The sequence below is a fragment of the Enhydra lutris genome, unplaced genomic scaffold, assembly GCF_002288905.1.
Source record: "Enhydra lutris kenyoni isolate GAN:26980312 unplaced genomic scaffold, ASM228890v2 scaffoldscaffold34, whole genome shotgun sequence".
Lineage (NCBI taxonomy): Eukaryota > Metazoa > Chordata > Mammalia > Carnivora > Mustelidae > Enhydra > Enhydra lutris.
Window position 1 is genome coordinate 11429887 of NW_019154118.1, and position 22093 is coordinate 11451979.

A 22093-nucleotide genomic window follows, 5' to 3' on the forward strand; every position below is an offset into this window, starting at 1 on the left:
AACAGAGCAGAGACCCGCTGAAAGAGTGTCTTACAGTGTTTGGTCTCTCTTTTCCATTTCCTATGGATTTTCACCACCTACATCGTCAGCACACGCACATAAACCTCGCTACGGCGTTACACGGGCCGATGTTTGATACTGTGTAAAGAACACAAGGCCTGAATTAAAAGAGCCAGGAACCCCTCTTCTGGAGTCAGATTCCATCATTATTGAGTTGTACGGATGAGGGCTCGGTGCAGAGTTTCAGTTTCCTTAAGGACCGAGCGGACACAGACGTTCCACCTGCCCCACAGGCTGCCGGAGCGAATGAAGCAATGGATGGCCAAGCCCTGAGCACGCGCCCGGAGGCTCGGTGTGTGCCGGAAGCATGGTAAGTGCTGGAGCAAATGCAAAGGGTCATCGCCCTCTGCGCTGCCTTCCTGGAGCCGGTGGCCTGGGAAGTCACTCTGAAAAGGATAAAGCGCGGCGCAGATTCAGATTAACTGCTGTCCATGCGGCCACCATTCTCTGCTGCTCTGACCGGAAGCTTCCGTGGCAAGGGTCAGTGTCTGTGTCTCCTCTTTCCTCCGTAACCTGCCCCCCCACCCCGCCTGCCTCCCACCACCTTGGGCTCCCAGTTCAAGAGTTCAGACCCCACATCCTGTGATGCCCCGGTCCCCGGCCTTCAAGGCCTGTCTTCAGGCTGTCACTACGGTGCATGAAGAAGGCCCATTTCTCCTGCACGCCCTTCAGCTCCGGGCTTCCGCTAGAGCCGAGAGGACAACGCCAGGAGAACAAATGCCCTGACATCCGACAGCTGCAGAGAGACAACCGGCTTCGCACTGCCGTCTCCCGAGGTCTTGGAAAACGTCAGAGCAGCAGACGCGTCTGCATTCCGAGATGCCCACACCCGAACCAATGAAGTCCTCCTGCCAGTGGGAGGGAGTCCGCCCCCACGGTCAGTCCTCGGCGGTACCCCCCTTGCCCTCCCTCCGCAGAGCAGAGCGGAAGACCTTGCTTTCACAATCCCCGAGTTCTAAGTGTTAGAACATAGACGAATTCTCTTTGGGGGATGTGCCCAAGTAACTCGTTTTTTAAATAAACAGGGATCACAGTGGCGTCATTCATTTCCTCACTCTCTCTCTCCCCTCTCTAGGATGCAAGCTCTCCTAGGGCAGAAACTATGTCATTCACTGTAGTTTCTGGCGTCTAGAACAGCACCTGCCCCGTCACATGTGGTCAATAAATATTTGGTGGATTAACTGGGGAGGGGGGAGGGTAGAATGGAAGGCTACGTGTATTCCCCAATCCTTCTCTCCTCTCAAGAGGACCAACAGTTGCCCTGACCTGGAATGGGAAGGCCAGAAAAAAGTATGGTTGTCATGGCAACCACAGCTCCAAAATTCAAAACATTCTTCAAAACTGCCACAGGTCTTCGGTGGGAAAAGGGTTAGTTACTCCTCTCTGCAGACCGTACCCGGGCTCTGGGTCGACCACTGGCCAAAATATTGCTTCCGACCTGTTCTTGCTTTCTGGAGCCTCGTTTTAGGAAACATCAACCACTCTGCACCTGGGGATGCCAAGTTAAACTCCCTGAATAGAGACCACCCTTAGAAGAACAGCAGTCTCTGTTCTCTGGGCATCTAGAGTCCGATGGAAGACGCAGATGGCACAACAAAATAAAAACACAAAAGAAACCAACAGGCTCAAAGCAAACACGCCCTTATGTAATCATCCAGATTTACATAAATGGGATATTGGCGGGGAGGGGGGGAGGATTATTCAGCTTCAAGAGGACTTCTTGCTTTGCAAAATGATTTACACTAGAATTCCATGAAAATCAAGTTTCTGTGCAGTCCTTCATTCATTTGATTATTTACTCCTTCCCCAAATACCTATTTACTGGAGCTCCTACGATGTTCCAAGCAAAGCGCTCAGCAGGCACTGAATAATTCAAACACTGAATAAAATAAACTCTGCCCTCATAGCTTATGATCCAGTAAAGGATGCACTGTGACCAAATAAACACAATTGAGGAACACAGTCACAAATTAGGACACGTAATAAACACCAGAGTCTGGGGATGCCTGAGGGGCAGTCAGCTAAGCATCTGCCTTCGGCTCAGGTCATGATCCCAGGGTCCTGGGGTTGAGCCCCCCGTCAGGCTCCCTGCTCAGTGGGGAGCCCGCTTCCCCCTCTCCCTCTTCCTGCTGCTCCCCCTGCTTGTGCTCTCTCCCTCTCTGACAAATCAACAAAATCTAAAATAAAATTAAAATAAAATCAAGGAAAAAAACACCAGAGTCTGGAAATACTTCCTGGAGGAAAGATCCAAAGGAGAAGAAAAGAAGGGCAGGGTGGCAAGGTGGGGCAGTGTTACCAGTGGGGAATTCCGGCTGAAGGAACAGTGTCTGTGAAGACACGGAAAGAAGAGAAAGCACCCCACTCAAGGTGCGAGGGGGTTACTCTGGCTGGAGGCACAGGACCAGGAGCAGCAGCGAGGGCATGAAGACCCCTCTGGCGGCAGCCCTTCCCGTGGCCCTTGCGGAGGCAGGGAGATGAGCGAGGAGGGCACTTGAGGAACACACGAGGGAGAGATGGTGGCCTGGAGAGGAGCAACGGTGGTAGAGTTGGGAAGATGGGCTTGAAGAACACCCTCCCAGGGGAGGGAAGCCTCATGAAGCTGACCAGTTCCCATCCCCAGTGAAAGGAACCGAGGAAGAGGAACTGGGCTGGAGGGAAGGAGGGCCGGTTCAAGGACACTGACATGGAGTTTTGAAGAGCATCTCCATGAAACGTCCATTAGTCACTCATAGGTGTGAACCTAGGGCTCAGGAAAGAGAGGAGGTCTGAAGTATGGGAGCGTCATCACCATACAGAAGTAATGAAAGGCACTCAAGTGGATGAAACAGCCCTAGGATAGTGTGTAGATCTAAGAGAAGGAGGTGAAGGGAAAAAGAGAGGAAGAAATAAGAAACCCAGAGTCAGAACCTTAAGCAGATGGACACCGAAGAGACAGACGGACAAGAGCAGCCCATGAATTGTAAGAGCTCATTGTCAGCACCCATAAGTAGATCCCAAAAGCGACATCTCGTAATTAATCAAACAAGTAATAAACCACCGTTCCAGCTTGCGCTAACCCAAGGAGCAAACTCAGACGCCTCGCAGACCACCAAAAAAAGTCACTTTTACTAACTAATAATCACATTAGCATAAGTCTCCAGACTCGTCTCCTTAAACTGTCTTACAGGAAGAAGAAATGGATATTCTCTACTTGACAGAGGAGAAAGACACCGAGACCCGGAGAGATGGGAGTCACCCGTGCAGGACCACACAGCGAGAAAATAAGCTCAACCCCAGACAACAGCTCCTGCTGCCTCAGATGGTCCCCTGGACTGGCGCTAGGGCCTTGGTCCTTGGAAAGACCATCCACAGACAAGGCCTGCGTGAGCTTCCTGAGTTCACTGATGAAGACAGGGCTCCATCCCACACAGAATGGGCTCCCCGCACACGGGGTGGGCTGAATGCCGAGCTGACCGCAGGGTACCTGTACTCCAGATCCCCCTATGCCGCTGACCAACTCCACAGCCTTGGACTTCTGTCTGTTCCAAGTTGAAATGACCCCACAAATCCCATCCACCATGAAGACTAGATCCTCCGGGAGAGATGCAGAGCTGGAATGTCGGGACTATCAGGTGGCAGCTGAGTACAGAGAAGGAAGACAACGTAATGGTGTCATTTAGGTCCTAGGACCCTCCTCCCTCTCCCTTCCAGCTGAGTTTTTCCTCAGACCTTTTTTTTTTTAATGCTGTAGTGTGATGTGCATATTCTCCTGAAATGATCTTTTTCACGTTGCTCTCCACACAGGCCACAAGGTCCTCAATGGAAGGACTGTTGATGTCCAGCCCTGTAGCACAAGCACCCAGCACAGCCCAGTACGTGTCCGATAAATGTTTCAACTGTGAAAATCAGCTCTCCTGAGTTCCCTTGATTTTTCAGCCAAATGTAACTACAAACAAAAAGCATGTCAACTCACAGAGAAGCAACCCAAGCATGGAGAAGGCATTTGAGAAAAAGGACTCTTTCAGGGTCCCTCAGAACTTTCCGAATCAGTGGGCCACTTTCTACTCTGGTCTTCCGACACAGGTGGGCCACCAATCCCCCCAGTAAGTCCGCAGGGCCCCAGGACACCCATGAGGTCCAAGTAATGACTAGCAGAAACCTAGGGCTTCCCTCAGGATCCGCAAACCAAAGCATATGTTACTAGTAAGAAGAAGTCTCTGAAGGAATGTTCTCAAAGGATAATGACCCGTCTCTCATCCTCACTGAAGACGCAAAGAGAAAATGTGTTTGAACCTTACCAGGGGGGATTTCAGTCAGATCTGAGGAAGAACTTGCTCGGTAGTGGGCCTTGAAACACAGAAAGAGGTAACCAACAGAGGTGGTGCAACCCTCTTTCTGAAGTCTTTTTAAAATTTTTTTATGAGGTCTTCATCCGTCAGGAAGATGTGGTTTCATCACAGACAAAGATAGAGAAAACACATGTTGTCACCCATGCTAAGGGCAAACTGTTCCCTGGAAAGGCTCCACCCTGTTCAGAGTAACCTTTATTACTGCCATTCCATCCAACCCTGAGAGGCAAGCAAAAGGTCAGGAAGAGCTCCGGAGTGTAATGGCCCAGCCAAAAGGCAAACACTTGCCAGATCAACACAGATGGCTTTGTGGATTCAGACTGGCCTGAACCCTTAAGCTTGGTTATGGGAACCACAAGGACGAGGCTAAGTGGCATCTCTGATGAGCGGGCTTGTCCCCCCACTTTGGAGAAGCATCTCATCCTGATGGCTCCTCCAAAAACAGTGCCGCAGAAATTCTTTTTTGTCCCCCTTTATTTCACAGACTCACCTGTCCTCAACCTAGGGACAGATCTCCTGCCCTACCTTCGACAGAGACGAGGTAACAGAAGAGCCAATGAATCAAAATGTCTATCACTTAAAAAGGAAACGTGAATGATGGATGGCTCAGTCGGTTGGGCGTCTGCCTTCGGGTCATGTCACGGTCTCGGGTTCCTGGGATCGAGCCCCGTGTCGGGCTCCCAGTCCATCGGGAAAGCCTGCTTCTCCCTCTCCCCCTGCTTGTGTGTGCTCTGTATGTCAAATAAATGAGTAAATAATATTTTTAAAATAAATAAGAAATAAACAGGAAACCTGAATGAGAAAACATAGTGGGTGATAATACACCAAAGATACTGCCAATGGCATCGCAAAATGACGAGCTCTATCTTCCTTTCCCCTACAAATTTTACGGTGACTAGCTATTTTATTACACATACAATAGCCACTGGTTTTTAGGACACAAAAACTTCTGTTAAGAAGCTGGAAGATCCTTGCCGAGCCTCAAAAAGATGTCACTAAACCAACGGTCCACTATGTTTTTCTTTATTTTCCTAATTGTTGAGTCAAATCATGCAAGGGTTACCATACCCTCCTCTCCCCCACTGGGCCTCCAAGGCAAATTCTTTTTCCATAGTTGTGGAAGAAGGGGGAAAAACCAAGTGGGTTGGTTGGGTTATTTTTTAATTTTTTTTTTTTTTTTAATTTCCCTCACTCAGCCCCCTCACTTCCTGACTAAATTTGCCAACCAAAAAGCAGCAAGACTAAAACCCTCTGTGGTCAGACCAAGTAGGTACGAGGCAGCAGGCGGGGAAGAGGCATGATAGCAGCATTGTGCTGACACGGGGAGACCTCACAAAGCCCCAGGAAGCTCCGGAGAACAGACAGTTAGAAACCAGCCCAGACTTGAGGTCAGAGGCCTGAGTTCTGGGCCATAACCCAGATCTGCCACTGAGACGTGCCTGTGGCCTTATTTCTTTATCTCATCAACAAATCAGAGTTGAACAACCAGAATCTCAACACGAGTGTGTATGAAGGAGGCAGAACCAAGGGCTTCATACCGTCGGACCCAAAACGACGTATGGGGGGGCTCCAGTGGGAGAACCCCAGATTTCCTTACTCCTCGCCTCCTCCACCCACTGATCTTAGCTGAGCCACAGCCCACCACTGGCTGATGATTCTGAACTATTTGAATTGAAAATCCAGACACACAGTGTCTGGGAAACAGAGGAGAAGATTTGACACCAGGACTATTTTTAGAAGGTGGCACGTGGCTGCTCAGAGTTGCAGGGGGCAGGGGGGAGGGGGAGTGCCGGAACCAGCCACCACCTGACATCTCTTTATCACAGCTGCAAACATCTCCGTCCTACCCACATTTGATTTTCAGTTTTGCATCCTGGATGGAAGCTTTGCCATCTCCCCGGAGAGCAGGAAGATGGCTCAGGGGCCGACGTCCCAGGACAAGAGTTGGCAGACCTCCCTCCCCACCCGCAGGAGATGTGTAAAAGCTGTATCTTCCTTCACACCAGACACGACAGCCCTCTGGCCCATCACCACACTGATATGGGCTACGGAGGCAAGAACCCAAGAGGGGAAAAGCTCCAGAAAGAGCCCTCGGGCTGCAGAAAGCTCTTGTACACACCGCAACCCAGCAACCGTCCCCGGGCTCTCAGGCCAGCTTGGTTCGGTGTCTGAACACTTGCTCCGGCTCCAGGGCCCGGTGGCTCGTGCACGGAGGTCAGGCAGGAAATTCCCCACCAGCAGCTTAGCCATTCAGACGCCTTAATGGAAAATAGCGTTACCCTAGAAGCAATTATCAGTGGCCAGCCTAGCAACTGGTGGACGGAGCGGACCCAGGAGAAACTAACCGCACAGGGCAGAGTCATCACCTGCTAATCTGCCCCGGGATCACACCGGGCTCCTGCCTGACACGGAATGGGCGCCCCCTGAGTGCATAACCACCATGGAAACTCTTAAAATACCAACGCCCACAGAGGAGCCTGGCCAGTGCGTATCAGCCCATGGGACTCCATCTCAACCTCCACAGTTTGCACAAATTGTTAGAATCTGGAAACCACATCTCCAGCCAAAGGCTGGCTGCTTCTCACGGAGCAGTCTGCCCAGGCCGTCAGCATGGGTCCCCCCTGCCTACGGCAGTGCTTGCCCCCAAGCCCTACAGCTCGCTCCCCGGAGCCCTTCCCATCCTGCTGACCTCATTCCTACCTTCTCTCACACCCTTCCCCTCCACGTGTATGCTTTCTCAAACATGCTTGAGAGCAACGATTTCCAGAGCCTGGAGCGATGGTACAGTGTCCCGGTGGAGAGCTCAGGCTCTGCAACGGTTCAAATCTCCCTCTTGCTTCTGTGGGACCAGGAGCAAGTTAATCTCGAACTTCTGTTTCTCAGCCGTAAAACCCGCCGGGGGGTGTTTCTTGGGATTGTATATTAAAGGCACTTGGCAAGAAACTTGGCACATAGTGAGATGCTGTCCCCGCCCTCGAGGATTTAGGGGTCCGGTCCAGTAAAGGCTTTCTCTAGTTTCACCTTTACCCAGCACCAGTTACTTACTTAATCTGTGGACAGATCACAGGTCTCCTCTGCATTTGTTTTTGTTGTTTTGTGTTAAGAAAGAATGACAGTTTTCTCAGGCGCCCGGGGGCTCGGTAGGTAAGCCGTTAAGCATCTGCCTTTGGCTCAGGCGACAATCCCCAGGTCCTGGAATCGAGTCCCGCGTCGGGCTCCTTGCTCATGGGCTGTCTGCTTCCCCCTCTCCCTCTGCCACTCTGTTTCTGAGCGCGCTCTCTCTCTCTCTCTCTAATAAATAAAATCTTTAAAAAAAAGGAAAAAAAAAGAAAGCATGACATTTCTCTCTCCCAGCCTCCCTGTGCCTCTCATACATGGCAGGGTGTGCACAGAGGTGATGCACGGGGCGTCTGGAGGCACAGCTCACCCTGCTCCCTTGGAAATGGAGCCGAATCCGGAAATGAGACTCTCTCCAAAGGCTGAAGAATCAAGACAAATGCACCACTGATACTGTAACCTGCCAACCCGCTGGCACTCCCAGCTGGAGAGCCTGGCCCAACCAGGCTGGGCAGAATCAGTGAGAGGCCTGAGGTCAGATGTGGGTCGCAGAGCAGAAACCCCGAGACTCCAAACCGATAGGACTCTAAGCAGCTTGAGGATATCACACAGACGAGGGGACAGAACCGCCAGGGGGTCATGGTGGTGCAATTAACGACAATCCCGGGGATTCCTGGAGGGTAGAGAAGCAGAGACGCGCTATGTCCCCTGGAAAGAGAGCCTACAGGGAGCCATCCACATCTGCTCACTGGGCCCGTCAGCTTTCCGCTCTCCCTCCAAGGAACGAGGACAGGATGCCATCCCGCCAAACGTGGTGCCGTCCAATTTCTGACTTTTCACCAGATTCTGGCAGGTCAGAGAGTTCTGAACAATCACCATAACCAGTTTTGGCCAAGGAATTTAGGGAGACGTGCAGGTACTAATTCCAAAAGCTTGACCCATCAACTTCAGACTCTGCTTTTTAGGGAACTCAGAGGGCAACATGGCCAGCAGGAAAAAGAAAAGTGCCATCTTACGTTAAATGATGGTTAAGACACCAATTCCCAGACCAACCACAGGAAGAACAGTGGAAGGCTCGAGAATTAGCTGCCTCAAATACCACTCTGCACGTCTCTCCCAGGTTCTAGAACCTATAGCAGCTCCCCAGTGACCTGAGTCCCCTCTATATACAGAGCACACTGTCTTGGGGAATCTCAGTGCATCTTTGTTGACTGATAAAGTGAAGTTCCAACTCTTCAACAGAAATCAGAAATCAGCCCATCCGTTCACCTCCCTATTTTCCACATCCCTCATTGAGGCGACTCGTGGTCATCCATTCCCGTCTTCAAGCCAATCCCCCCAAACTGTTCCACCACCAAGAACCTGGTCTCCGTTCCAAACCCTGCTCTCAGGGTGCCTGGGTGGCTCAGTCGGTTGAATGGCCGACCCCTGATTTAGGCTCGGGTCATGGTCTCAGTGTCCTGGGATTGAGCCCTGCTTTGGGCTCCTCCGTGCTCAGTGGGAAGTCTACATGGGATTCTCTGTCTCTGTCTCCCTCTGCCCAACCCCATGCTCTTTCTCTCTCTCAAATGAATACATAAACCTTTAAAACAAAACAAAGCAAAGCAAACCCTCTGCTCTCCACAGTAAGTAGATGCATGGCTGCCTCGGGCCGGAGAAGAGGGATAGGAACACTGAGGGTGATATATATAAAGGGCACGGGTTTCCTTCTGGGGTCAGACAATGCTCTAAAATGGACTGTGCTGAGGGTTGTGCATATTGGGAATATGCTAAAAACCACTGAGCTGTAGACTTTAAAAATGAGGGAATGGTACGGTATATAAATTAGATCTCAATAAAGCTGTCACGGGGAAAAAAAAAACTCAGCTCTGAACCCATCTCTTCCAGGAAATTCTCCCTAACTTATGAATAAAGATCATTCCCTTCCGAACAGTAGAGAAAAAAAAGAACCCTTCTTTCTCTTCTTTTTAATTTATTCGCCAACAAACATGTATTGATCACCATAAAAGCCCAAGTGCAGTGCTAGACATTGAGGAAACGAAGATGAACCAGACCAAACTGGGCGTGGGTTACTGCACTACTGTACCCCAAGGACCTGGGCTCCCCAAACCACACTGACTTTATCATCTTCTCCACTTCTTTCTTCCTAAGGTTAAAGGAGAGGGGAACAAAGGCGGGGGGGGGGGGGGGGTCCCCCAATCCTCTTCCTCTTTCTCTGTTTAACTTGTGCAGTTAAAACCCACAGCCCCTTGCCTTCTGCTGCATCAGACTTCAGGGCAGCCTGCAAGGTGCTATTCTGGCCCAAGGAGAGGTAGATTCTGGAGGGAGAATGGGAAGAGGATGTCACGCTGGGCCTGGTATGCTAATCCCCCCTGGCTGAACCAGGCCAGAGCAGAGCAATTTTCCAATCCTGGAACAGATGAGGGGTCCCAGGTGCTGCTCCGGGACACTTGAGTGTGGAAGCTTATATCCTCAAGCAAATCCAAGCACTCACAGAATAATCCACAAAACACTCACAGACAATAATCCTTCACCGTGACGCGGCATTTTCACATGTGGAAAACGTTTTCACGCGTATGACTCCAGAGACGCGTCTCCCCTTCCATGGATGGAGAAGGGGAGACGCACAGAGCGGTGAATGAAGTGGGGTATCCGAGGTCCCACAGAACTGGAATTTAAACTGAAATCCCCCGAAGATGCCTGGGTGGCTCAGTTAGTTAAAGGTTTACCTTCAGTTCAGGTCATGATCCCAGGGTCCTGGGATTGGGCTCTGCATCAGGCTCCCCGCTCAGCGCAGAGCCTGCTTCTCCCTCTCCCAGACTACCTCCCCCACTCATGCTCTCTCTCAAATAAATAGATAAAATCTTTAAAAATAAAAAAATTAAAACAAACAAACAAACAAACAAAACCCTGAAATCCTCTGGCTTCCAGTCCAATATTCTTTCTGCTCTACCGCCCTCAAACGCCAGCTCCTTTTCTCCGGGAATCTTGCTGGGCATCTATCTACAAGTTTCTACTCATTTGATTGCTTCTTTTCTCTCCAAGAAGCCTTCCATTTTTAAGACCTACACATGATGGGGTTTTGTGTTTACCAAGATCCAGAGAGATGCCAACACGAGGCAGTGTACAGTGGTTAAGAGTAGAGATCTGAGTCCGACCGATTTGGGTTCGAATCCAGAGTTTGCCTTTATTCTACACATTCACGCATGTTCTTTTAATCCGGCAGGCCGTTACTTAAAAGACCTGCCTTCATCTACACCTAAAAGGTGAAAATAATTCCTGATTTTAGGAATACTGAAGATTCCACGGCACCCTTAGACAACTCTCTTAGACAACTCTAAAACCAAGAAAGCCTTCCTTAATTCCAACCAAATCCACTTCCATCCTCACCCTGGCCAGCAATGCAAGCCTCTTTCCCCCTTATTGTGTCCTCAAGAGGTGTGGCAAATCCCAAAATCAAAACGGGGTCTCTATTAGGGTCTCTCACATCCGAGGGGAAAGCTGACAAACTGTGATGAACTATTTTCATTCAAGATTAGCTCCTGGTTGGCTCGGTTGGTAGAGCGGGGTTGTGACTTCAAGCCCCACACCGGGCATAGATTACTTAAAAAAAAAAGAAGGAGAAGAAGAAAATGGAAGAGGAGAAGAAAAAATATAAAAAAGATTAGCTCCCTCCAAGCTTGGCCTCCTCCCCTCTACTCTGTTGAAAGGGCGGCATGATGACATACCAGACAGAAAGAATTGTTATCCTCAGATCCACAAAAAGCTCTACAAGGATAACCACTTTCAGTCACCAGAAAAGAGATCCTGGAAAGCTTGGCATAACGCCACTGATTCTTCAGTGTCCCTCAAAGACACAAGGCTCATCCTACTTCTTTCTTCTTCTAATGTTTTTTATTATTATTACTATTATTTTACTTTTTGCAAGTTCTGCACCCAACATGGTGCTCGATCCCATGACCCGAAGAGATCAAGAGTGGCAGACTCTTCCAGCTGAGCCAGCCTGGTGCCACCACCCTGCTTTTTTTTGCCTTTGTCCATGTTGTTCTCCTTTCCTGATCTCATGTCCCTGACCTCACACTTTTCCTGCTGTTTTTCTACCACCCATCTGTGTTTGCCACAGTTTGAGACTCCCCCTTCCAGAAATCATTATGTCTTCCAATGGTTCTACCTCCTCCACAGGAGTGAAACTCACAGGTCTTAATCTTAATTACTTATACAAGTCTCTGCCCACTCTCCTTCTCAAAGCTAGTATTCCCTTTTCTCCCTTCCATCTCTCCTTCCAGGATCCCATCGACATCAGCTGGTACCAGACCATGTTCAGAAGAACATTCAATAAATACTTGCTGAATTGAAGTGAGTGAAACTGAACAGGCTGGGAGGAGGAGTCCTGGGGAAGGTGGCCAATCCTCCAGCTCCCCCACAGGAGACAACCCTAGAGACAGGACCCTAGAGTCTGGAAGTAAATGGGCAGAGTCCATGCTACAAAGAGCCAGTGAGGATCCCTTACCCCCCCAAACCAGGCCGTGGGCTTGCCTCCAACACACTCCTAGCCAAGGTCCAACCAAGCTGCCCTATGTTTTTCTACACGAACTTCTCCCACTTCTCCCAGGACAAACCGAACTTCTCCCACTACTCTGATGCCACATTATCCCAGGCAAAAAAGTAGCAGGCACAAACCAAAGTAGCACAGAAGCAGCTCTACAGGTCGGAAGACTCTCTGTAACAGAAAATGAAAACTCCAGCACATCGGCTACACGTGTGGGCCGGGACAGGCAAGCTGGTGTGGCCAAAATACATCATAAAAACTGAAATGGGAGTTCAGCAATAGGAGTCTAAGGGGAGGCGCCCCTTAACCTCGCACCTTCTGTTACCTCCACGTCTTAAATGGTAATGACAGTAGTACCTAAGGCAGAGTTTTCATGATACAATGTGCTCCCCGTCGTGACCTGCACGTGATAAGGGCTCAATAGATATTAGTTGCCATGGATTTACCATTCACTTTGCTATGAGGATGGAATGAGATGGAATGCGACGGGAACCCCCCCACCCCCCCAGGTGTATGGCACAGGAGGAAGTCGCAGGCCCCAGGCCCCGGCTTGGGGCGACACGCGTGCAAGCCGAAGTACTCCCGGCCCTCGAGCGGGGAGCAGCGGTGCCCGAAGCCCACTCTGGCCAGCCCCTCCTCCCCGCTTTCCTCCGCGAGGTGTCGGCCAGGACGCCCCCCCCCCCCCCGGGGAGGGAAAGGGGAAGCAGAAAGGGGGGCGGCGCAGGGACGTACCTGCTTTCACTGCACTCCTTTCGCTCCCTCACCCTGAGCCACTTGCGGAGGAGGAAGCGCTTTCGGCGCGGAGAAGCGCTGGGTGTGGAGCAGTTGGACCAGGGGGTGTCCTCGTCGCTGGAGGGCGTGATCTCGATGGACGGCAGCTGCAGGAATTCCTTGCCCGGGGCCAGGACGCCGGGCAGGTCCCGGCTCAGCCCGGCCTCCAGGCTCTGCTCCTGCACGTTCTTCATGCGGCGCATCTTGAAGCGCCGGCGGCGGAGCGTGGGGGTAGACGAGCTGGACCAGAGCGGGCTGCCCTCGGGCGCGCCCTGGGGCTCGGGCACCTGCAGGGCGGGCGGCTGCAGGTTCTCCAGCATGTTGGCCGCCGGCATGGGGGCCCGTGGCGGCAGTGCTCCCTCGGCGCCCTCCTCCAGCTGCCTCGCTCCCCACCCCTGGCCGCGGCGCGCTCGGCCCGCTCTCGTTGGGAAACGCTCGCCGCTCGAGCCGCGCGGAGAGGGCAAGTTCGTCTCCCCGCGCGCCGCTAGGCAGGCGCGCGCCGCCGCCGGGGCCGAACTTTCCGGTGCGCGCTCCCCCAGGCTGTCGGCGCCGGCCCGCCCCGTCCGCCGCCCGCCGCCACCCGGCCGCCCTCCTGGGGCTCCCGCGGCGCGCCCGCTTGTTTTTCTTCCGCGCTCTCCCCGGCCTGCTTGCGTCTTCGCCTTAGCGGGACTCGGCGGCGCGGGGCCCCAGGGGGCGGCTCGGCAAACTCTCAGCGGCTGGCGATCGGCCGACCAGGCTGGGGAGCCGGCGTGGCGCTGTAGGCAGGCGGAGAGCAGGAGGGAGATGGGGAGAGAAAGAGAGAGAGAGAAGAAGCGAGACACTGGATGAAAACAAGAAAAGGAGGAGGGGGAAACTAAGAGGGAAGGGAGGGGAGGTCATTTCTGTCCAGAAAGGGCATGCACAGGCAGCGACAGCTAGGGTAACTGTAGACAAAATCCCTTGGGGAGGGACTCTACCTCCGAGTAAAGGCTGCTCCAATCAGCCTAATGAAACAGGATCACAAACCAAACTTTCTCAAAGCAGCGATTGGCCAGGCAGCTCTCATTAGTCTAATGCCCAGCTTTTTCTTCGGGGCCAGCAGGGGAGGGGGAAAGGAGAACGGAGCAATCAGGAATTCAGTTCTCATCCCCCGAGGCCACCCAAGACAGGGTTGGGGGAAAACTAGGGGCTTTTCAGCAGGATGTTTTCTAAGAAAAGTGCTTTCTTTAAATTATGTGGGAGTGCGGGTAGGGGCGCAGAAAGGCTGGGCATAGTCAGAGGATGACAGCAAGCTTCCGGGAGGCTGCTTCCAAAATGACAAGTTGAGAAGAGAGAACAGTTCTCCTGTGGAATCAGCTGAGGACAGCGGACAGGACATACCAAGGAAAGACAGACAACAGGACCCGAGAGACACAGGACACACAGGACCAGTAAGGAAAAAGGACTGATCCCTCTCCATCTTGAGCGACCCGGTCAATACCACAGCCCCATCCCAAAGCACAAAATGAAGGTACTGGAGGGTTGAGCCCCCAGAAGGCAAAGCATCCAGCAAAGCCTTCCTGGGAGTTACGTTCCTGGGGGACGATTCAATTCTGCTTCTACCTGCAAGGGGTATGGACTGGGTCCCAAAAAAATCTTCTAGGTCGTGGAACCTAGAAAGTGAAGCAGCCCTGGCAGTGTCTGAAGGTAGGCTGACCCACTACCTCCCTAGACCCACGTACCTACAGCCCTAAGAGCCTGGCCGGAGACCTGATCCACTTCAGTGAGGCAACTGCTATCAGGACTGAGCATAAACCAGCCCAGCTTGTAGTGCAGAGGCTGTAACGTTCCATTTTCCTCCCTTCCAGCCCAGCACAAATGCCTCTCCACTATTTGCTTCTCCACAAAGTAAGGACAGCTGGTTTCAAACAGACCAGGAGGAGCACAGAAGAATGCACCGTTAAATCCACAATCCAACTCACCTGTTCTTCTCTGCCCCTCTCTAGGGGTCCAATTCAAAGTTAAGAGCTGATGCCCCAGCTTCCCTACCAGGATGAAGGACACAGTGTCCCGAAGCTGCAAGAACTCACAGGAAGAAAATCTGTCCCTACAGGTCAGCAAAACATCAAGCATGACAACTGGCCATGGGTCCATCACGCCCCAGAATGACCCATGGAGGGGAGCTCAAGGTATCAATGTCCAAGAGGCCAGGCAACTGAGGGAAGTCAGTTTTGCACTGGGACAGAGATAGTGTGGCCAAAGGCCAAGGCCAGGCCCACCTGTAAATGACTGCCCAAATCATCAGCTGGTCTTATTTCTGACTCTACACATCCGGCCACTGGCTCGCTCAAAGGTGGTTTTGGTATCACTCTATTTTAACTCCCAGACATGACACAGAAAGGAGAAACCCCTTCAGGTGTCAGGCCTGGCAAGGAGCAGAACAGTTCTTCCGGCCCCAGGAATGCGGAGGGCCTGGGACAGGCAACTCCAAACTTCTGGATACGGAGTAAAGTCAAGGCACCAGAGTTGCTCATTGCCTTGGACTTCCCCCAAGGATGCTCACTGCCTTGGACTTCCTCCAAGGACAAGGGCTTTGCAGGGGATCAGATAACTTCCCATTGCAAGGAACCTGCCTTTTGAGGGGCCTGCTGAAGTACGAAGCGTGAGGATTCACAACACAGGGCTAACCCACTTGATGGGTACTGGGGTGGGGGAAAGAGAGATTCAGGAGGGTAGCAGGCCCTTGAAGTTGATCACCAGCACTCTGAATTTCAAAGGATGCGTCATAAAAGGAATAAAAGTCACCAAGCTCCCTCTTCCGACAAACTGCAGCCGCTTTTCCCACCCACAATAGGATTCTGGACCTAAAATCGAAAATCCTAGGAGATTTAATTTACGCCTTGGGCACTGCAGTAGTTGAGAACGATCATTTACATTTTACCTGGCCTGAGGGAAAACCTCCTCCAAACGAAATCTGAAATGGTTTCACTTGGCTGAGAAGCAAATATCCAGAGGACATCAAGGCCCCCAGCACCATCCTTTCTTACTTCCATGGCAGTCCCTTCTCCCCTTCTACTAAACCCTGTTCAAAATACACCCTCCCATCCTCCTGCAGCTGTTTCTGTTTTATTATTATTATTTTTATTTATTCTTTTTTTTTTTTTTTACCACGGCACCATCGAGTGAGATGATGAAGGGGGACTGCTTTGAGAAAGGAAAGCCCCTTCGACGGCGAGCCATCATTACTATTGAGACCACAAGCCTGTAGAGGGAAGAACCAAGTCTCTCCTCCCTTAGATTCTCTTTAGTATCCTGCGTGGTTTTGTTGTATAGTAACCTTTACACTTTTGTAAAGGACTTTCACACATAACATTTTATCTTCCCAGCGACCCAAGGGTGAGGTAGAACTTTATCCAAGGTCATAGATTTAAAAAAAAAAAAAAAGTGAAAGGCAAAACCAGAACTTGAACCCAGGTCTTCTGAGGCCCATTGGAGGCCCCCAGAATCTCACCAGGTGTATCAGCTCAGGAAAACAGCAGGTCCCCGGAAGCACCCGAATTCTACCAGCCCTCACCTCGGCTGGGGATATCACGAAGCTATATGCAGCTATTCGATCCCATTAGTCATTTTACAAGTGGGAAAATGGAAGCAGGAAATCTTTAAAAAAAAAAAAAAAAAAAAAAGCAATTTCCCAAAGCAGCTGGTGGCAGGGGTTCAGGACTAGGGTTTCCACTGGGTACTTCAGAATCTCAGTCCCTGCATTCCTCTCCCCGCCTCCCCCTCCCCACCTCAGTCCCACATTTGGCCCCAGCAGACCCTGTGTTCCCTGGGGAGCTGACCTCACCTCTGGCCTCCCAGACAGGTGGAAAGCTGGAACAACCTGGCCTCCCCTCCCCCACCCGCAGCCAGGCCTCTGACTTTAAATGAAAGGAGCTCATATTACCAAGCAACTGTTGTTTATGCTCAGCTGTTCAGGCTCCTTTTTCCTGCAGACACAAGACACCCAGCACCTATTACTTCTGCAGACCCACTAACTACAGTCTGGTTTGCAGCCAGACTTTGGGAGGGAGCCTGACTGAACGGTACGGGAATGTACCGTGAAGCTACATCTCTCCTGGGCGCACATCCAAGTGAGTGTGAGCTACAAGGGGCAGGTCCCCCACGACCGCCCATCCCACCTGCCCCAGGGTTGCCAAGGACAGGCAACTCCCAAGAGCCAAGGCAGGACTGCCCCCTCCAACACAGCTGCCACACACGCCAGAAAGTCCTCGCCCTCCAGCTTGGGATGTGGGGTCTGTCTCCTGCACAACATGAGAACAAGCAAAGCCCAGGGCTCGCCCACGCAGAAAGGGAAGCAAGCAGCAGGCCTCCACGGAGTGGACCTTGTTACTGCGGGAGAAGCTAGAAATCTGACAGAAGTGTGAAGGGTGCTGCGCACAGGGTTATTACCTATCTTCAAATACAAAGTGAAGGGTGGCAGACCTCACTCTCTGGCTCTCCTTCTGCCGCTGAGCAAGAGAGGGGAGTGTAGAGCTCCCTGTGGGGGATTCAGGTTGGATGATAAGCATCTACTGAGGCTAAATCCAGTTAGGGACTGGGATGAATGACCCAGGATGGATAGCCTGGCTTTCTCTGAACATCTCAGGTAACTGGAGCTCAGTGGGAGGCAGCAGCAGGAAAGAGATGACGTCTTAAAGGCCCAGGCCCCCACCCCATCCCCAGGGGTCTGTGAGGCCCCAGATTCTCTCTCTTTTTTTAAAAAAAGCATAAAACAAAGTCCATCTGAACAGATGCACATCTGGCCCCAGGCATCTTGATGACTGGATACTAAACACCTCCCTGAAACCTACAAACCGCTTTTGTATCTTGCATGGTGAAATAGAAAATCAGGGAGTAATCAGTAGGGTGGGAATGGGACCAGGAGCCGGGAGTGGGCTGACAGGAGCAAGAGAAAGGACTGGAAAGAACAGGCGTCAACCCCTCCTGGTATCTCAGTTCTGTTCCTTTTACTAATCCCTACCTCATTTCCCCGTGAAGGTGTGAGCTACTGAAGAAGTCAGAGGAAACCGCATGGGATCTGTGTGGTCAGGGGAGGGCAGAGCGTGCTGGCTGAATGAACAGTCTCACTAAAACCACAGTTGGCCAGCCACCTCATCCAGCATCTCCTGAGGAAAGGAAGAAAATGCCACAAGACTTGTATGGAGTCTAGTTGCCAAGGGCAGAGCGCTGGCGAGGCCTCTCAGCCACAGGGAACACTCTCAGACACAGGGAACGCACACAGCGCTTCCGCTAGCCTTCAGCAGGGGCCAGGGTGAACAATGACGTCACCTCAGGAGAAGGACTGTCACCAGATAAGCCTCCCTGGTTTAACTGCTCATCAAAAGGCTTAGGAGTCAAAGAAGAGTATTTTGCACAACAACATTTGGCTGCCCCGTGTTCTTGACACCAGGATACCAAGGCAAAGACATCATCTCTTGTCCGCTAAGCCTTACAAGGACAGTCTGTGTGCAAACCAAGGTCGGAAGAAACTTCCTGACGTCACCCTGTCTCCTTGCTGTCCTTGCAGGTGGTATGATCTGGGGATTCCACTACTTTCCTTGGAGGCACCAAAAACTATTGGCAATATAATGTAGTGATTAAGTGCACAGGCCCAAGGCGTGCGATCTCAGCTTTAGACCCCATTTCCTCACTGACTGGCTCTTTGATTCGGGGGTAGGTTACTTAGTTTCTCTGTCTCAGCTTCCTCACCTGCAAAATCAAGGTAATTGATAGCATCTCCCTCCTGGGTTGTGAGCACTGAACAGTCTAGGACACTCAGAACAGTGCTTGGCCCACGGGAAGCGGTCTATAAATGTTAGTCTTTGTTATGCTGAATTAAGTCCCCTTATAAAACCCATGTGAGGAAGCGTGTTGACTTTCAACTCAGTTTAATGGTACAAGTACTTGTTAAGCTATAGCACTATGTGAGGTCCCTTACTTAGTGCCAGGAATACAGCAAGATAAGTAAGACATGGCTTGTGCAGAGCAAGGCCGAGTTAACTTCGTGCAAAATCTAAGTGCAAACAAGGTAGGAGTGGGAGGATTGATAAATTGTAACTAGAGGGAAAGATGTGGTCCAGGCAGGCTCTGTGGAGGTATTGGTACTTGAGGCGAAGTATAATTCCAACAGGAAAGAAGAATAGGACATTCTGGGATAAAGAAACAGTTGTAGTAGGGGCACCTGGGTGGCTCAGTGGATTAAAGCCTCTGCCTTCAGCTCAGGTCATGATCCCAGGGTCCTGGGATTGAGCCCCACGTCTGGCTCTCTGCTCAGAAGGGAGCCTGCTTCCTCCTCTCTCCTCTCTCTCTGCCTGTCTCTCTGCCTACTTGTGATCTCTGTCTGTCAAATAAATAAATTAAATCTTTAAAAAAAAAAAAGAAAGAAACAGTTGTAGTGAAGGCACTGAGGAGTCAAAACTCATGAAGGGTTTTTGATGATAGGGAGAGATAAGTCAGGGCATATGGAAGGACATAGAGGAGATGAGGACAAATAAGAACCAGGTTGGTAAGTTTTCAACGTGTAGATTTTATTCTTTAAATAAAGAAATGCTCTTCAAGTTTTTTTTGTGGGGGGAGTGCTATTATCTACCTGTATTTGAGGCACATCCATTCTAGTGACTAAGAAATACATACTGGAGGAACAAAATATGGTTACACAGAGGCTATCGGGAGATTATGGTCAACATTCCACATTTTTAGAATATCAACTATAGGCACAGCAAATCATTCAGGTAAAAGATGGGGGAAAATCGGAAATAGGACAGGAAAAAAATGTGGAATAAGAAGAGGGGGCAAGGAAAAGAAAAGCCCTATGAATATCTATTCAGAGACACAGATGGGAAGAAAACCAAGAATGAGGGATGATTCGGAAGTCTGGAAAGGAGCCGTTTACTGAATGCCTACTGCGAACCAGGCACTGGGCTAAGTGTTTACGCACAAAATCCCATCTAACCGTCCCAGCCACCCTGAGAAACAGATATCAAAACACTAGTTTTAGGATGATGAGAGATTTTATTTTTTTAAAGATTTTATTTTTTTTGAGAGAGAAACAGTGAGAGAGAACATGGGAGGGGAGAAGGTCAGAGGGAGAAGCAGACTCCCCAAGGAGCTGGGAGCCCCATGCGGGACTTGATCCTGGGACTCTGGCATCATGACCTGAGCCAAAGGCAGTTGCTCAACCAACTGAGCCACCAAGGCACCCAGGATGATGAGAGATTTTAAAAAAAGGTCACTTGCCCACATTCATACCACTAGCAAGGGGAAGATGGGCACATATTTCACTAGGTTCTCTTCACTTTAAATCTCATGCTTTTTCAATTACATCACATTTAAGAAAGATAAATGATGCCAAACACCATAATGAAGTCAGGCAGGAGGAAGATGGAGATAATTCCATTAGATTTTGTAATTGGGTCACTGGCGACCTCCAAGAGAACTGCAGTGGAGGGGCAAGAGAGGAAAGGCTACGGTCAGAAGTTCAAGAGCAAGTGGAGAAGGAATCCATGCAGGCAGCAAGGTTACACCACGTCTTCCAGGAATTAGGCAGTTTAAAGAGTGAGGGACATCTGTTTTTTTTTTTTTTTTTTTTAAGATTTTATTTACTCATTTGTCAAAGAGAGGGAGCACAGCAGGGGGGAGAAGCAGGATCCCCACTGAGCGGGGAGCCCGACAAGGGACTCCATCCCAGCACCCTAGGATCATGACCTGAGCCAAAGGCAGACACATAACCAGCTGAGCCACCCAGACATCCCTCTATTTTTTTTAAATGACTTTCTAATTTTTTTTTTAATTTTTTAAGAGAGCAAGGTCAAGAAGAGAGAGGGGCAGAGTAAGAGAGGAGAGAGAAACTCAAGCACTCCATGCTGACCGTGGAGCCCGATGCAAGGCTCGATCTCACATCCTGAGATCACGACCTGAGCCAAAGTCAAGAGTCGGACACTTGTCTAACCGACTGAGTCACCTAGGTGCCCTGAAATCTATTCATTTTTAAATAGTCATTGAGGGGGCGCCTGGGTGGCTCAGTGGGTTAAAGCCTCTGCCTTCGGCTCGGGTTGTGATCTCAGGGTCCTGGGATCGAGCCCCGCGTCGGGCTCTCTGCTCTGCGGGGAGCCTGCTTCCCTCTCCCTCTGTCTGCCGCTCTGCCTGCTTGTGATCTCTCTCTGTCAAATAAATAAATAAAATCTTTTTAAAAAAAAAATTAAATAAATAAATAGTCATTGAGCATCTACTGTATTAAACACTCCTCTAGGACCTACAGCTGGGCTGTGAAAAGCAGTGCGTGTGTTTGTGAGAGGGAGAGAGGTGGGGTGGGGGACATGTAGGGCGTAGGGATAGCAAGTTTTTTTCCTTTTAATTTGTATTTGTGTTTTCTTGTTGGTAGATGTTACGTTTAGAGGAACAAAACGTGACCATGATTATGCCATTTAAAACAGAGTTCTGCCTGTATCTGCAAAGAAAACTGAAGCTTGGTGGTGTACCTGGTAATCTAGCAAATCAATCAAAAAGTATTTAATATGCTCAAACTCTAAGCATACCATAATACTAGGTACGGTGAAAGGCTTCTTTAAAGTTTCTGCGAAACTATTCATTTATTCCTAAAATAATTGTGAATGCCTATCAAAGATGACCCTGGCCTCTGTTGCTTCGAACCTTGGAAGGGGAGGGGAGAACAGAAAACCAATCCAAGAACTACAATTTGGTAAGAAATTACACTTGAGTGGAGGCATGTGTCTAATGCTGTGTGAGCCCAGAGGAGAGAGATTTGATCCAGAAAGATCTTCATGGAGGAGACAGTGCCTACCCAAGGTTGAAGGTCAGCAGAGGACTTTTCCACATAGAGGAAGGAAGTATGCTTCCAGACAGATGGGCCACACATGCAAAGGCACTGAGGTATAAAAGAGAGTATGGTATATATATCTTTTAAAATTTATTTATTTATTTATCTATTTGTGTGTGTGTGTGTGTGTGTGTGAGAGAGAGAGAGAGAGAATGACAAACAGACTCTGTGCTGAGTGCGAGCCTGATGCAGGGCTCAATCCCATGATCCCGAGACCAGGACCTGAGCTGAAATCAACTGTGGGACGCATAAGCAAACGAGCTACCCAGGCACCCCAAGAACATAGTATATTCTTGAAATTACAAAAAAACAGTTTGGGTCCTAATGTTCACTTGGGTGAGGGATGAGAGCAAGAGAGTGTATCTACTATAAATCTTCCTTCATTCACCCATTCCAAAGTGTTTATTGAGCACAGAATGTTCTAGGTGCTGGAAAACAGGGGCGCATGAAAGGAAGTCTGTGCCCTGAAGGAGCTTATGTCCTGGGGATCACAAA

General features: G+C 50.3%; 1 protein-coding gene across 2 annotated transcripts in view; it reads right to left on the reverse strand.

Moving 5' to 3' along the window:
* The window catches only part of LOC111153779 (GRAM domain containing 1B), a 170858-nt gene extending 157758 nt beyond the window's left edge, over positions 1 to 13100 (reverse strand). For both annotated transcript variants that reach the window (XM_022513017.1, XM_022513016.1), the window contains exon 1: positions 12727 to 13100. In XM_022513017.1, coding sequence (XP_022368725.1) covers positions 12727 to 13100 — 374 coding nt within the window. The remainder of the gene's footprint in view (positions 1 to 12726) is intronic.
* Positions 13101 to 22093: the final 8993 nt, after the last annotated feature.